This window comes from Lynx canadensis, chromosome D3, assembly GCF_007474595.2.
Source record: "Lynx canadensis isolate LIC74 chromosome D3, mLynCan4.pri.v2, whole genome shotgun sequence".
Lineage (NCBI taxonomy): Eukaryota > Metazoa > Chordata > Mammalia > Carnivora > Felidae > Lynx > Lynx canadensis.
Genome location: NC_044314.2, coordinates 74971524 through 74988563, shown reverse-complemented (window position 1 = coordinate 74988563; position 17040 = coordinate 74971524). Strand labels below are relative to the sequence as shown.

The 17040-nt window shown below is 50.4% G+C and overlaps 1 protein-coding gene across 5 annotated transcripts in view; it reads left to right on the top strand.

The window, feature by feature from the left end:
• CABIN1 (calcineurin binding protein 1) overlaps positions 1-17040 on the top strand; it is a 153550-nt gene that overhangs the window by 17446 nt on the left and 119064 nt on the right. For all 5 annotated transcript variants that reach the window (XM_030336043.1, XM_030336046.1, XM_030336045.1 and 2 more), the window contains 8 exons: positions 1070-1204; positions 2341-2521; positions 5985-6114; positions 7545-7694; positions 10615-10901; positions 12337-12505; positions 15640-15776; positions 16312-16529. In XM_030336043.1, coding sequence (XP_030191903.1) covers positions 1070-1204; positions 2341-2521; positions 5985-6114; positions 7545-7694; positions 10615-10901; positions 12337-12505; positions 15640-15776; positions 16312-16529 — 1407 coding nt within the window. The remainder of the gene's footprint in view (positions 1-1069; positions 1205-2340; positions 2522-5984; positions 6115-7544; positions 7695-10614; positions 10902-12336; positions 12506-15639; positions 15777-16311; positions 16530-17040) is intronic.

The following is a 17040-nucleotide window of genomic DNA, read 5'->3' as shown; positions in this document are numbered from 1 at the left end:
AGTTCTGTACCTGGAGGGCAAAGGTACCTGGTGTCCAGCCTTGGTCACCCTGTTGTTGGGAATCTTTCTGCAGCATAAGCCAGACGACAGGAGAAGATCGTGAATGAAGCCTGATTTGAGCCTTTCAGTCTTCTTGTTGCAATTCCTTAAGACACTAGGGTAGATTTCTTGGGATTAGTCAAGGGGTGTGTCCTAAAGTGTGCATGTCCTCAGATCTTATCTGTCCTGACCATGAAGAATGATGTGTGGGGGTGACCTGTCCCAGGACAAGGCTGGGATTTGGACCTGCCCCTGGAAAGAATTTCCTTGCGCCACCGAGTTTTTGTGTTAGAAAATGTTTTACTCCTTGTCCCATGGTTAGAGCAGTAGTTTGTCTCATCAGGGATGTCTTAGAAGTTGTAGCATTTTCAAAGAGTTTTCATAAAAGCTGTAGTGAAGTAACTTTCTATATAAAGCACGTTTACAATCTTTACGTTCTCCTGTCTCGTTTGCACTTTTGATACTTAGGGTAGGATTTACTGTTATAAATCAGAGGCCCTTGGGGCACTAACTTTTTAGTTAAGGTAACTTATCCACAGTCATGTGATGATTACAGAGGTGGGAGCTTAGCTTCCTGACTCCTAATCCAATAGTCTTCCTGCTGCGGAATGTGTAGAGATGTGTTAGTTGGCTGCCTAGGCACCTCCAGATCCTGCTGCTGCCCCTAGGTGGCTTCCTCATGCCCTGTTCCCCCTCTGCAGGCTTGGTGATGTGGGGGAGCTGTGGGCTCCAGGCTTGACCTTTCAGGCATGGCTGTAGCGATAGGGAGGGTTCCCCTGTCTCTTTTCGTTCCCAGACTATCTGCAAACTGCCTTGTGGTGGTCTGACTTTTCTTCTCTGTCTGCTTGGAGCTGGAGGGGTCCCCCAAGAACATCTAGCGTAGTGCTTTCATTTTCCAATGGACGGTGCCACCGGACTGGGCCAAGGGCCTGCGGCAGAGACCAGCCCGGAAGTCAGGTATCCTGCTGACTGCCTGCCGAGGCTTCAAGGCCTAGGTGTCCCTTCTAGGTGTCTCTGTTTTTGTTTATAGGCAGTTTCGTCTGGTGATGAGAAAGAAGGGTTGAAGCACCCTGGGCTGATGCTGAAATATTCCACATATAAGAACCTGGCCCAGCTGGCAGCCCAGCGAGAAGACCTGGAGACAGCCATGGAATTCTACTTGGAGGTGTGGTTTTGGCAGCGCTCAGCTCCCTCAGGGTTTTTGAAAGCTCTCGGTGGAGGGGGTGAGGTTGTGGTCTTATTGGCTAAAGAGAAGAACTTGTAGTGGCGCATTGCTGAGCTGTGGTGCCTGAGACCTTCATCAGCGGGTGGTAACAGGGAGTTCAGAGACAGCAGGGGCCCGCATGTGCATTCGTCCTCTGCCACTCAGGTGTGTGTGCGTACCCTCTCTGGGCCTCCAGGTCCATACCAGGATGGTGGGCATAGTAAGAAGGAGGGTGTTTATGAAAATTAAATGAATTGGTACATACACAAGTTATGAGAGCACAGCCTGCCCCCTGGTACCCTGCTCCTGCTCATTGCCGTATCGCCATGATTTCTGTGTTACTGTCACCGTCTCGGTGGGTACCCCTGATGTGCTCTACACCATGCGAACTGCTCTCCATGCATGTGCTAACTCTGCACCATCTTGCAGGAAGGTGTCTTCATCTTCATTTTAGTGATGAGGGGACTGAGGCTTGGGATCACTCTGCTAGTCAGTGTAGAAACAGGGATGTGAACTGAGGTCTGTCTCTAGCCTATAATCTTTCTAGGATCCCACAATTTAAAATTAAATTAAAAATTTTATGGGGCGCCTGGGTGGCTCAGTCGGTTAAGCGTCCAACTTCAGCTCAGGTCACGATCTCGCGGTCCGTGAGTTCGAGCCCCGCGTCGGGCTCTGGGCTGATGGCTCAGAGCCTGGAGCCTGCTTCCGATTCTGTGTCTCCCTCTCTCTCTGCCCCTCCCCCGTCCATGCTCTGTCTCTCTCTGTCTCAAAAATAAATAAACTTAAAAAAAATTTTTTTTTTTAAATTAAATTAAAATTTTAAATCTAATAGAAATACCCCACAGATCACCTATTTTAATGGTACTTTCACTTCTTTTATCTATCAGTTATGTAAGGAATACAGATGTTCAGAGAGACAAAGTATGTCAAGAAAATGTTCTGAATTTGATCATTTGATTCATGTACCTTGTATTTGCCATTTTTTCTGGGTAGATTGAGTGGCTGGGCCAGTGCTATGTCCCTCCCATCACCACTGGGTGCCTGTTCAGCAAGAGAGCTGACTGACTGTGAATACACTCTGTTTGTGCTCCTTCTAGGCAGTCATGCTGGACTCCACGGATGTCAACCTCTGGTATAAAATTGGACATGTGGCCCTGAGGCTCATCCGGGTCCCCCTGGCTCGCCACGCTTTTGAGGAAGGGCTCCGGTGCAATCCTGACCACTGGCCCTGCTTGGACAACCTCATCACTGTCCTGTACACCCTCAGTGATTACACAAGTGAGTCAGGCTTTGATGGCTTTCTCCCATGTGCTTGTGGTTTTGGGACAGAGGAGGGAGGACAGCTTGGGTAAGTTGGAGGCCAGGTTAACACTGAAGGGCTTTCTGCCTAACTATCAGGAAAGGGAGATGACTTTGCATTCCTGCTTTATTGCATGTGTCTTTCTTACTCAAATGAGATTTATCAAGAGCATTGTAGTAATAGGTGGCATGTTCTCTGAGTGGTTTTTCCTTTGGTTATCTCATTTCATCCTTGCATTGTCCCATCCTGTGCCAGAACCTCTTTCTATAACTTGCTGACAGAGAGCCTAGCAGCTGCCGCTTGACTCCTTCTGGTGCTGGGACCTCACTGTTCCTGGAGGCAGTCTCTTCCTTTGCAGAGCAGCAGGGCTACTGGGAAGGTCTCTGCCAGATGGAGCCCCAGTCTGCCCTCTAATTGCTTAAGCTCCTTTGCTCCAGCCTTGACATCTGCTCTGCAGAGAACACCTCTGTCCCTTGCATGGGCTGGTCCTGAGGCAGGCACTGATTAGGTGTTCTGGGAGTTAGCATCCTCTGGGTGTCCTCTGAGGCCAGAGCGGAAAGAGGCTCTCCAGGAGTGCTCAGAGCAGGGCTGAGTGCAGTGGGAGCCCAGGGCTCTGTGAGCTGACTGTGTTTGCTGCAGGCTGGTCTGGTGTGTGAAGGTGCTCTGTATGTGGCTGAGCTGCTATTCTTTTTAGGAGAAACATGCTGATGAGCACTTGCCATCATTCTAAGCCTGGAAGACTGACTGGCAGAGGCTCCTCCCCTGCCCCCTTTTTTAAGTGTTTATTTATTTTTGAGAGAGACAAACAGAGTGCAAGCCAGGAAGGGGCAGAGTGAGAGGGAGACACAGAATCTGAAGCAGGCTCCAGGCTCTGGGCTGTCAGCACAGAGCCCGATGCGGGGCTTGAACCCACAAACTGTGAGATCATGATCTGAGCCGAAGTCAGATGCTTAACTGACTGAGCCACCCAGGCGCCCCTTTCCCTTCCCTTTTCTAAAGACAAATAGCATGGATTATTTTGAGAAGCACTAGGCCCTGCTCACGATTGTCCACCTCTGGTTCTTCACAACCACTTTTTAAAGCTCTTTAATTGAAGTAGAACACACACACAGTGCACAGTGTGTATGCATAAAACAAATCAAGATGCAGATTGTGTCTAGAGCCCCAGAAGGCATGCTGCTTTGGGTCCCATTCCAGTCATTACCACCCCGGAGGTGATCTTGATTTCTCCCTTTTGTCACTCACCAGAGATGAGCTCTGCTTGTTGTCAAGCCTCCTCTATGTGGCATCAGATGGCGGTATGTACCCTTCACAGCCTGGCTCCTGTGACTGTGGTCTTCCTGTCCATGAGCGCACCCAGGCAGTCGCTAGGGCCTTTTTATTGCCCTGTCATCTGTTATGTGTGTACACAATTTGACCATTCTGTGCCTGTACACTGGGTCGTTTCCAGAGTTGAGGTTTTGCATTCACTGCTGTGAATGTTCTTGTGTGCGTCCGCTGGTGGACAGAGCACTTGTTTTGTCGGTTGCCGCAGTTTTCACCCCCCACTAGCAGAATGTGAGTCCTTGTGGGGCACCTTTGGACCCTCACAGCTTCTTCTTCCAAGGGTGTTTAAGCTCCTCTTGGAAGCTTTTCCAGCAGCTTGGGTGCCACCTTGAGGTGGACAGGCTTGTGTTCTGCCTTCCTTTTCCCCAGCCACCTGGTTTAGTTCTTTGCACTCCTCTCTCATGGTGAGAGAAGTTGTCCTTGGGGGAAAACAGGCCTGGGGGACTGAATGGCTGTGCTGTCTGGGAGAGCCCTGCCCTGATTGACCTGATGCTCACTGAAACCCCAAAGTAAAAGCAGCATGTGGTATCAACTCCCAGCGGCACTTAATCCACTTGAGATGAGGAGGCAGGGTGCTTGGGGTTGATGCCTGCTGACCACCTCTTGTTCCCTTGGGACTTCCTAGGCCTTCCCTCTGTGGGAACAGTGGTGTAGTGCAGCTAGAGCGGTGAGCTTTACTGCAGCCAGAATGCCTGCTGAGAGCCAGCATCGTCAAATGCTCAGGGCCTCCTTGGTTTTCTCTCTGGGTGTCTGTGGTGTCTGTGGTCGCAGAGAGACCATGTTCTTGTTTGTGTGGGGCAGGAGCCTGCGGGCTATCTAGCAGCTCTTCAGTCAGCTGCTTGCTGTGCTGTGCTGGGACTACCCGGGCCCTTCCTGCTCACAGATTGCACAGCCTTCGTGTGCCTTGCAGGGGGGCAGTGTGGTACCTGTGGAACTTTGTGACCAGGCTCTGTTTTCTCCTCCTGTGGAACTCTAGGAGGACACTACTTCCTTCTGTCTCTCAAAGCTCCCATGCCCACATCTCTACTTCTGCTCTTTCTTTCCTCCTTAGTCCTGGCTCCTTCTTTGTCTGGTTATTCTTGATAGGAGTGTCTTGCAATCCATCCACACTCAGATCCCGAAGCTGAGCAGAGCACGGTAGTGGTCCAAGTGCCCAGCAAAAGCAGAGCTGGCACTTGGCTGCACTGTACCATTTCCCTGTGTGTTCACAGGTGAGGCCTGCGGGCACCGAGTCTGCTGGGGACTCATGGCAGTCCTGTCTGTTGGGCTAATCCCACTTACAAATGCTAAAGGCTTTCCTAGTTCACATCGTAGCTCTGCTTTGTGATTTCTCGCCCTCCCATTTTTTCTCTATGTTGCTTTGCCTGTTATTGTCTCTAGTCCTGGAGGAGCTGGAGAAGGCACAGACTTTCCAGATCATTGATTTGAGGAGGCTCATTGACATGAATGGTGTACATGTATTTAATTACAAGCAGTAGCTGTTTTTGGTAAGAAGAGTTTAAAGAAAAGAAAAAGAGAAGGAGGAAAATTGGAAAATACAGATAAGCAGACGGAACAGAAGCTGGTATTATGTATACAAATGGAGTCACACCGTGTGGCCTGTTTGGTTTCCTGCCTTCTCCCTATGCTGTCCTGTGGCCTTCCCTCTGGTCAGTGAGCACACCCTCGACCATCTGTGTGGCAGCCGCTCAGCAACCCAGTGTGTGGATTGGGGAAGCCTTCCTTAACTAGGCTCCCCTGATGAGGCAGGGTGGTTTCCTGGTTTTTTTGAAGGCTGTCTTCCGGTTAGCCAATAGCCAATCACTGTGGGCCTTTAGGTGTTTGCAGTAGTTCCCAGAGGTGGATTGTTGGGCCGAGGGTTTGTGTGTAACGCCTCCGGTTCTCCAGAAAGATCATACAGTCCGTCCTCACATAGCAGCATTTGGGTTTGCCTCATCTACTGTGGGTGATAGTATTTTCAGTATCTTTCCTGATTGAATTAGGTAAAGTGGTATCTCCTTATTGTTTACCATCATTACTTCCATTCCAGAGTAGGGACATTTTCTTGGTGTTAACTGGGAAGGCCAGAGGTTTGGGGTGCAAGCTCAGAGGTCGTATTGTTTCTTTCCCTGCCAGCATGTCTCTACTTCATCTGCAAAGCTTTGGAGAAGGACTGCCGGTACAGCAAAGGACTGGTTCTCAAGGAAAAGATCTTTGAAGAACAGCCTTGTCTCCGGAAGGACTCCCTCCGAATGTTCCTTAAATGGTGGGTCCTGCCTCTTCCTATGCTGGTTCTGCACCCCTCCTCCCCCAGCAATGTGTGGTTGGTGGATATCAGGAGGCGTGTGCACCGCCTTCTCTCAGGTCCTGACCTTCTGGCAGATGAGCCCCTGCACTTCATTCCCCGCAGTACCCCCTCGCCTGGCTTTGATCCTGCCCTTGCTTATTACTTGCCTGTATGCTTAATCATGGTGGTGCCTCCTTGGCTCTCTGCTGCCCTCCTTTCCTACTGCCCTGCTGGCTCTTGGCATTCACCAGCTGTCCTCTGGATGTTTGCAGTAACCTGCTGTCCACCTTGCCTTCTTGCCATTTCCCTTTGTAGGGCTTTGCTCCCAGTGATTCCCATGTTCAGTGTCCCAGAAATGACCTTGACCCTGTGCCACCCCTGCCTTGCCTCCAGGACAAAGCACATGCTCAGTACATCACCTAGGAGGTCCTTTACAGTCTGACCCCCTTGGTTCTTCTCCTTGCTTCCCCCTTCTCCCTCCCGGGGGAGAAGAGTGCCCTGGGGTCCCCAACAGATTCCAGGCCTGGCCCCGTTGTGCACTGACCTGTCCCTGTGCCCTGGCTCCCTCATGCCCTCACCTGGAAGGCATCTTTCCGCCTCTCCACCTGTTGTGCCATTGCTCCATCTTTGTGTTCCAGCTCACAGGTCACCTTTGGTTAGCTTTCCAAACTCTGGCTGTCTTCTTCCCCCAACCCTCCAGATGAACCAACTCCTCTGTCCTCTGGTCCTTGGCCCTTGGAACTCAGCTGGTGATGGATATTTATCTCTGTCTGTCCCTTGTGAGATTATACTTCTTGTTCATATCTATCCTGATGGTGTTAACCGTCTTTGGAGAGAGATAAAATGGAAAAATTAATCCATAAGCAAGTGACTTTGTGGTAGATCCCTGCTGAGAGGCATCAGGACACCCTGGGCAGGAGGGCAGGTATTGCTGGGCCACCTCAGGTGGAGGTGTGTCTGTGTGAGGGCACCTGAGGCCTCAAAGCCCCCACCCACCCTTTCTGTAGTTTGGATATACACGGGACTTTGGTGAGTTTGGGGGGTCTGATGACTTTTTTGGATAGGACAGGATAGGAAAGTTCTTTTAAAATTCTCTGTACATAATTGAGAGCAAGGTTATATTTTTCTGTGGCTTTTCTGACATTACTGTCGTATTGTTAATACATATGAAAACCCTTTGCTCAATTTTGAATTGTAGAAGGAACAAAGGGTATTAGTCACTTCTAGTGTATGTGGGTATTAAGAATGCTAATTACTGCCCTTAGAGGCCAGACTCAAAGGGTTATTTTATTTGTAAGAAGAATGAATACAGATTAAAGGATATTAACTTAACTGCATCCCTGTCTGTAAAATTTCAGCCTTGGCTCTAGTTTGTGACATTATAATTTCTGTGTCTTACATGGTTTTAGTGACATGTCAATCCATGATGTGTCAGTGAGCGCAGCTGAGACGAAGGCCATTGTAGAGGAGGCCCTGGGGCTGCGGAAGAAGAGGCAAGCGTTGACCGTGCGGGAGAAGGAGCCAGACTTGAAGTTGGTGCAGCCCATCCCCTTCTTCACGTAGGTCGTCATCCGGGTCTCTGGGGTTGCTGGGTTGGCGGGTGGACCCTGCACAGGAGGGAGAGGCCCCGAGGCCTGAGCCCAGGCTGATGGTGTGAGTGGGAGCTGGGTCCACGTTGGACAGATGCCTAGAGGCGTGCACTTAACTTGCTGGTTGCCAAGAAGCAGGCCAAGTCTCTCACAAGTGTGCCTCGTCTAAGTCTCTCTTTGCTCTTGCCGTTCTTGATGCCAGCCACCTGCCACCTCCCTGTAAACTCCTTCTCAGTCTGCCCTTCCCAGAGGGGAAAATGAAACTTAACATTTGCCAAGCACTGGACAGGAGGAAACTGGGTTCAGAGCAGTGAAATGGTGAATGGAGAGTCTAGAGTTGATCCCAGGTGTGGGTTCTGTGGCTCTTGAACCCATGGTCTCCCTCAAGGGCTATGTGGGATGCACTGAAGGATGGGCTTCAGGATAGCCTTTGTGAATCCCACAGTGTGTGAGCGGTCCCCAGGGAAGAGAAAACTGGTATTGGCAGCCTCCCAGAGTTGGGGTCATTCTGCCCCCTCGTGAGATCTGGCGTGCAGTTTTTGTTTTTAAAATTCTGACATTGAATCCTGAATCTTTAAATTTAGTATGCTTTGACAGCAGTGTTCTCCTACTCAGGTGTTGTCACGTAGTGGTCTGCAGCTTCTGCCCTGGATCAGACAGACCCGGGGCTGGTGTTGGCACCCATAAGTGGGTGACCCTGGGATACTACATGCCACTCCCTAAAAACAGGGAGAGCAACCGTCTCTTGTAGGGTTGTCATGATATTGAAATAGAGAAGCTTTGGCCAGCACAGAGCCAGCACCTGGCACACGCTCAGGAGGAGCTAGCTTTTGATCCATGGTATGACTTGCTGGTATGTTTCCACATGTTGAGTCTGCCAGGAATGTCTTTCCGCCCGGACCCTGAGACGGTTGGAAAGTTGGAGCTGCTCTGCCATCTAGTCAGATGGCCTTCCCATTATTTTGTTGGCTGGGTCAGGAGCCCCATTCTGTTTGAGTGTGTGGGCTCCCTAGCTAAGAGGTTTGGGACTTTGGGAAGGACCCTGGATGTCTCCCTGTTACAGTGAAGGAGAGGAAGGCCTGAGAACGCTGGAGAGCATCCTGGTGATGTGACTAGAGAAGAGAAGCTGTGAAAGTGGTGTCCAGCCTGCCCTCATGCAGGCGGAAGGCCAAATGGAAGCATGAGGGGGGTGGGCTTGGCTGGAGGAAGCACTAGTTGGTAGTGAAGTCCAGGATTGGGTTATTAGAGGAAGATTTCGGAGATTCTCTCTCTCTGGGAGGGTGGGTGGGGCTTTTAAAATAACCACTGTCTATTATAGGCCTCAGCACACTCCTCCCACAGAGGACTAGATGGTAGATGCTTTAGGCTTTGTGGGCCAGGTCCCATCTCTGTTGTATAGTCTTCTCGGGTATGTGTGTGTAACAACCCTTTATAAATGCGAATATTGTTCTTAGCTTGTGGGCTGTACAAAACAGGCTGTGGGCCACAGTTTGCCACCCCTTGGTCTATTCATTGCCTAGGTATATGAAATTGTGTATTTAAGGCATTAGATATAACACAGATGGTGAGCAAATTTTTCCCCATCTGCATGTAACCCTTACTGAAGACTGGAGAAGAACAGGTAAGAAATCCCTTCTAGTCCTAGGAGCCTCCATTTGGTTAGGTTCTGGATTTTAAAGCATCTTCCATTTGTATTCTTTCCATAGCATTTCCTGGGTGCCAGCTTCATGCCAGGCACTGTGCTCTGTGCTGGGGACTCAGTATGGTGGGACCTGGTCCCTCTCTGGGGGCATTTGAGGGGTAGTCGGTCACCTGGAAGAAAAAGCACATGCCCCATGCTGAGGAGCCTTCGAGGAGAGTAGCACAGCACCTTGTGCAGAGCTCATAATGGAGTGTGCACTGCTTTGGGGTTCAGGGAAAGGCTTAGGTGCTAGAGCTGGAGTCTGACAGGAGTGGCAGAGGGGCTGGGATGTGAGTGAGAGCCTCATCGGGGGTAGAAAGAAGCCTGTGCAAAGTTCCTGTGGTATGTAGGGGTATGATTTTGTTTGTAGAATCGAAAGAAAGCTAGCATGGTGGGAGGGTGGGGGTGGAGTGTGAGGTGAGGCTGGGTCAGTTGGCTGGACGAGGCCATGTGGCGCCCTGAGGCTGAGGGTGTGATTTTTAGCCTGAGAGCATGGGAAGCCAATCAGAGATCGGTGGGTGGATATATCGTGCCACACCATATCGGACCACAACACAACATATAACAACATAAGGCATGAAGCGAGAGACAGCGTACAGTATATTATACCACACCACAGTAAGACAGACACCTGTCATAGCACATAGCACACAGCATACGGCATACGACATAGCACACACCACAGCACACAGTGGTCTTGGTTTGCCATGCTGCAGGCCTCGGCCCAGGTGGGGACCCACTGAGATGCTGCTCCCAAGGGGCCCTGCCCGAGGGCCCATTCAGCCGCTTTCGACCACATCCCTGTTAGCAGCCCCTCTTCACCTTCCTCTCCCCCAACCAAAAATAGGATTAGTGGCATCAGAGAAATGCCACAGATGAATTAAAAATTCGACCTTGTAGGGAAGGAGCTTTTGAAGTGAGTCAGTGGTTTTCATGCCTGCTTGGTGGAGTCTGAAGGTGCCTGAGCTGCTTCACGGCTTGTGCCAGGGTGAGGGCAGGAGGCTGCTGGGCCCTGCTCCTCCTGCTCGGTCTGCTCCACCTCAGTGGTGTTAGACTCGGGATTTTGTCCGTACCGACGACGACAAAACCGTGAGCACTCGGCCTGCCCTCATGGAGATGGCAGTCGTGGGGCCAGTTCTGCCGCCTCTCCACAGGCTTGGAGCACCTGATTATGGGTGCTGACCAGGTGTGGTGACCCTCTTCTTGCAGCTGGAAGTGTCTCGGGGAGAGTTTACTGGCCATGTACAACCACCTCACCACCTGTGAGCCCTTGCGGCCCAGCCTCGGCAAGAGGATCGACCTGTCTGACTATCAGGACCCCAGCCAGCCTCTGGTGTCTTCTGTGGTGGTGGCACCTGTCAGCGTGATCCAACCAAGCCCTGTCCCTGCCAATCCAGCTGTGACTGTGGCAGAACCCGTGCTCTCCTATGCCCCTGTGGCTGCAGCCAGCTTCCCACTGCATAGTCCCAGCCTGCTGGAGACTGGTGTCCCTGCAGGTGAGGAAACCTCCTGGGGTCACTTCTGGGGAGGCCCCATTTGCTGGGCAAGAATGAGTGTTGTGATGCCCTGGCCTCTCCAGAGAGATGGGTCTTGCTCATGCTCCTGGCTCAAGGTTTAGGTGGGAGCCCCTAGCTCTGCAGGGGAGGCTTGGCCACAGGGCTGCTGCTGGTCAGGGGTCACTTCAGGACTGAAGCCCCCGAGGGGAGGGGGTCAGAGCTCAGGGATGCAGCTGCTTAGGACTGCTAAATGCCTGGCTAGTAGGTCCTGGCATAAAGGTCGCTCTTCCCACTTGTCATATGTGAGCTGGCAGGTCCCTTTGCTGGTTCTGCCCTGTTGCTGGCCATGTGCCATAGCACTGGGCACTGCTGTGCGCTGACATTGAGGGTGACATTGACCTTAAAAACAGTCTGCAACGTGGATGGAACTGGAGAGTGTGATGCTAAGTGAAATAAGCCATACAGAGAAAGACAGATACCATATGGTTTCACTCTTATGTGGATCTTGAGAAACTTAACAGAAACCCATGGGGGAGGGGAAGAAAAAAAAAAAAAGAGGTTAGAGTGGGAGAGAGCCAAAGCATAAGAGACTGTTAAAAACTGAGAACAAACTGAGGGTTGATGGGGGGTGGGAGGGAGGGGAGGGTGGGTGATGGGTATTGAGGAGGGCACCTTTTGGGATGAGCACTGGGTGTTGTATGGAAACCAATTTGACAATAAATTTCATATATTGAAAAAAAAAAACAGTCTGCAAAGTTACCACTATATGGTAATATATTTTTTAATGGTTTTATTGATTTTTTTTATAATCAATGTCAATGAAGTTATAAAAAAATTTCAGACAAAAGTTCCAAGCCTTTTCTTGATTTCTGTGTCCCTGATAAAAAGAATATCTAGCAGTTAAAGAAGTTTCTGAATGAACATGTATGTTGGTTCTAACTTTTTTGCTTAATCATACATGACAATCACACATAATACTCCTCTGCTCTCTGTGTAATGCACACGATTCTCTTGCTTGTGTCCTATCACTGGGTGCTTAGAAGGTCCTGGGCAGTGGGCAGAATCAATGTCGCTGCTGTTTGCTCTGTGATGTCCCAGGTACATCCACTGAGGCGCCAGAGGCACTTGCAGCCAGTGGGGGTGGGGTGGGGGTGGACAGGGAGTCTTTGAGACCCTGGTGTTCTGTAGCTGTGGGAATAATCTTGAGATTTGGCTTTTGGGTTCTGTGAATTCAAGCAAGGTATGAGTTAAGTATTTTGAGTTTGAAATTAACTTTATTCAGGACTCTTGTTAAAAGACGAACAGTTACTTGAATGTCAGAAATAAAGATGAAATACACTGGTGGAATTAGAAAATTAGGGGCACTAATGTGCCTCTTTGGTGCGTTTTCTTACCTCTGCCCCTTATAAGATTTCAGTTTGCACTCTTTGTGAAGGTGATGTTTCTGGGGGAGATAAATCCAAGAAAGGAGTAAAACGGAAGAAGATTGCAGAAGAGAGTGGAGAGACAGCGAAGCGGCGTTCTGCCCGTGTACGAAATACTAAGTGCAAGAAAGAAGAGAAAGTAGACTTCCAGGAGCTTCTGATGAAATTCTTGCCATCTAGGTACTATGCAGATGTTTTCTCATTTGCAAAAATAAGTAAACATATAAGCCTCCAGCCTGTGCCACCAATAAAGTTTTTCCTTCCATTGCCACCCCCTCCCTGGCATCTCCTTTATGTCCCCATGACATCTGTGCCAATAGCCAAAGCACAGATGTCACTGGTTTGGGGTATTGGGTTCTTCTCACTTCTCTTCCCTCTGAACTTCCTGAGTCAGGAGCCATGACTTGCACATCTTTTGGAGGACCGCATGCTCCTTGGGCCCTCAGGAGATGGATGGATCACCGAGCTAGAGGCTACTCGCCCATGTCCTCATGCATGCACAGACACCCACTTGCTGGGAGGCCTAGGGCTACTGCTGCTGGAGTGCAGACTCTGGGAAACCCCACAGAAGGGAGCACCCATTCCACTTTGGGGAAGAGTATGCGTGCTTGGTTTCTCCAGGCTCAGTAGGATTCCCTCAAATTCTGAGGAGGAAGAGGATAGGTTTGTAAATCCTCTTGCTTTCGCCAGTTCCTAGTGTTTTCAGAGAAGCCTCAAGGGAGGAGCAGTGCCCAGGCTGCCCCAAGTTGGGAGGGGCCTGGGCTCCAATGTTCCTTAAGCCTGTTTTCACCAGGCCTCTTGCTTTTTGTCCTTGTCTCCCTACCTCCTCCAAAGGTTCCTGGGCTCTTGATTCCTGAGTCATCCTGGGCACCTTTGTTTATGGTACCAGTAGGTGGGCTTCCTGATGCCTCCTCCCCTGCTCTTAGCTGAGTGGAGAGAGTAGTTCTGGTTGTGCTGTACCATCATCTTGCTGCCATCTGACATTTGGTGGGCATGTTTCTTGTCTGCTGGGGCTTCCTCTCCTATCCCCCGTGTCTTTGTGAGTTCATACCTTTTTATCCCTTCACAGTTACTGGAATAGTTTGGGAGGTAACTGTGTATATTCAGCAGGCTGGCTGGCTGGCTGGCTGGCTGGCTGGCTGGCTTGCTTATTTATTTATTTATTTATTTATTTATTTATTTATAAAGAGAGCTTGAGCAGGGGAGAGGGGCGGAGGGAGGGAGGGAGGGAGGGAGAGAGAGAGAGAGAGATATTGAATCTTAAGCAGGCTCCATGCTCAGCATGGAGCCCGATGTGAGGCTTTATCCCATGACCCTGGGATCATGACCTGAGCTCAAATCGAGACTCAGACGCTCAACTGACTGAGCCACCCAGGCACCTCCCCCCCCCACCTTTTGCATCTTTAACCAGGAGTCCTCAGCTGGTGATTTGGCCTATGCCAGTTTATTTTCACGGGTGACAATAGCCAAGTGCAGAAGGAGGAGCCAAAAGCTTTAGATGGATTGTGAATCCATTTTATAGCAAGATTCCCATTTTCCTCATTTGTTGTCTTTCTTTTGGAGGTGGAAGTAAAGTGCTTGGAAATCAGGGTTATTCTCTCTAAGTAGAGGATGTGATCAGTGCTCTCTGATAAATTCCTCTTCAGGGTTAGGGCCAGGAGCAGGTCTCCCTTCAGGACAGCTGCAGGTTGGGGCTGTGGCTGATGATATCAAGAGGTCTGAGTGACCCATTTCCCCATCTTCCCCTCAGCCCTGCTGAAAGGGTCTTGCCTTTTTTTTTTTTTTTTTACATTAAAAAAATTTTTTTATGGGTATCTGAGTGGCTCAGTTATTTAAGCATCCAACTTCGGCTCAGGTTGTGATCTCTTGGTTCGTGGGGTTGAGCCTTGTGTCGGGCTGTAGGCTGGCAGAGCCTGGAGCCTGCTTTGGATTCTGTGTCTCCTCTGTATCTCTGTCTCTGCCCATCTCCCGCTTGTGCTTGCCCTCTGTCTCAAAAATAAATAAACATTAACGTTTTTTAAAAGTAATCCTTACACCCAACGTGGGGCTCAAACTTACAACCCTGAGATCAAGTATTGCATGCTCTACCCACTGAGCCAGCCATGCGCCATTCTTGCCCTCCATTCTTGCGCCATTCCTATGTGGAATGGTTTGTGGCTTCTTTATCTTTATTTATTTATTAAAACAAAAATTTTTTCTTTTAACGTTTATTTATTTTTGGGACAGAGAGAGACAGAGCATGAACGGGGTAGGGTCAGAGAGAGGGAGACACAGAATCTGAAACAGGCTCCGGGCTCTGAGCTGTCAGCACAGAGCCCGACGCGGGGCTTGAACTCACGGACCATGATATCATGACCTGAGGTGAAGTCGGCCGCTTAACCGATTGAGCCACCCAGGCGCCCCTCTTTATCTTTATTTTGATTGTAGGTTTCCATGTCTGCTTCTTCAAATGGTCAGGCAAGAACAACATGACAATTCACCTGCAGTAGCCACTATGGGGGTGTGTGTGCAATGAATGAATGAAGTGATTGAAAAGTGCCCTATTTTATGTGTTTATGCTTCAGGGTTGTTTGGTTGAGGGGAAGCTACAAGGAAGGCCAAAACGTGGTCGTTGGGAGGTGCTGAAAGAATGGTCCTCCCCAGGCCCACGGCTTTGTGAGGAGCCATTGAGGGACCAAGCTCGGAAGGGTCTTCTGTGCCCTCATACGCCACTCACCCACTTTATCCTTGCTAGCTGGGCTCCCCTCAGGTCTTAGAATGTACACCTGGTGTTATTCTGGCCTGTTCCTCTGTATCTGTCCTGCTGCTTTGCACAGCCAGTCCCTTCTCTTCCATTGTCCACATAGACATTACCCCCTCTGAGAGATCATCCTGACTCAGCTCTCTAAAGGAGGTCCCCTGTGACTCTGTCTTAAGCACTCTCTGGTGGTTGGTCCTCATGTGGGCTCTTTGTCTTTGTGTTTCTGTATATTGTCTGTCTCTCCCATCAGAAGGCAAGTTTACTGTGGGCAGGGTTTGCCACACTAACAGCTGAATTTCAGTGTCTGGCACATGCCTGGTCACCAGTTGATCAGGGATCAACACATCCTATTGGTGGGATGAATGAATGAGTGAGGGTATAGACTAGATACCAGCTCACAAAGGCCTAGAAAGAGGCAGAGCCTCCCGGAGGCCTGGATTTTGGATCCCACCACTCGCTCATTAGCATCTTCCCTCTTGCTCAGTTTTAGTTTCTCTCTTTGGAAGAATTTGCGTGCTTGTTTCAGAATGTGTGATGTGGTATCACTTTTGTGATTTTGGTGTGTTCCATGCAGGCTAAGAAAGCTGGACCCGGAGGAAGAAGATGATCCCTTTAATACCTATGAAGTCCAGTCAGAAGCCAAACTGCAAAGCTTCCCGAACATTGGACCTCATAGACTGTCGTTCGACTCAGCTACGTTCATGGAGTCTGGTAAGAATTGAGTAACTTGTGGGAATTCTTCCTCCCATTATTCTGTATAGCCTGCTTAGGTTTTGTACTGGGAAAATGGTTCTGGGATAAAGTATGGTCAAGGGTTTGCCTGGATTTGTCTTGCGCCTGAGCTCCGTGGTCAGCTGGGAGGTCTGCTGAAATGTCTGGGCTCGTACTTGACTGTGTTCCCTGAAGGACACGTGCTTCAGGCTGAAGCCAGGGGTATGGCCTTGCAAGTCAAATGCACATGACACAACTGTTGAGTGCATGTTGTAAGGTAGCGCATGGAGGTTGGCCCTTCAATACCTATCTGAGGCCTGGAGGTTCAGAGAAGCTTGCTCATACCTGGTGAGGGCTGGAGCCAGGATTGGGGCCCAGCAGCCTGGCCTCAGCACCACTGTGTAGGAGGACATAGGTGCTCTCTGCCTCTGCCCCTACCCTGCCCCGCCCCTGCCTCTCATCTCCCAAAGCAAATGGGAGACCCTGGCATAGAAGGTCCTTCATTCAAGTCAGTTGTTTCTCCCTCCCTGGACAGAGAAGCAGGATGTGCATGCATTCCTACTGGAAAACCTGACCAATGGGGGCATTCTGGAGCTGATGATGCGCTACCTGAAGGGCATGGGCCATAAGTTCCTGCTGAGGTGGCCGCCGGGCCTGGCGGAGGTTGTGCTCAGCATCTATCACAGCTGGAGGAGGCACAGCACCAGCCTGCCCAACCCACTGCTGAGGGACTGCAGCAACAAGCACATCAAGGTCAGGTGGGCCGGGGGCCTCTTGAGGGCTATTGTCAGACTGGGACCAGGGGATGGGCACAGGGACCTTCCGTGGGTATGGAGTTACTGTCATGTTGAGCTACCTCCATTTGTGGGCCTGGGACTGGGACCTGGGCCCCTGGAGAGTCATGGGACCTGGTTTGTGTCTAGAGAGATCCCTGGAGGCTGAGTGGAGGCTGTATTTGGGGCTGAGAGTGGGCACAGGGCCATTAGAAGGCTGTTGCCAGGTGAGTGACTGTGGTGGCACTGGGGTGGAGGGTTCTGTAGGTAGAGCTGACAGGATGAGCTGCAGGTGGAGGTGAGGGAATGAGATGGTCAGGGAGAGGGTGCTTCTAGGTCTGGCTCAGGTACCAGGGCTGGTGGTGGAGTGGTGGAGATGGAGGGGAGCCAGTGGAGAGAGTGGGCAGAAGTGGAACGTTTGGCTGTGTTCCAGGTTCCAGGGACTGTTAGCGTTTTGTTTAGCAGGTGAGAAAATAGAAATGCAGAGGCTT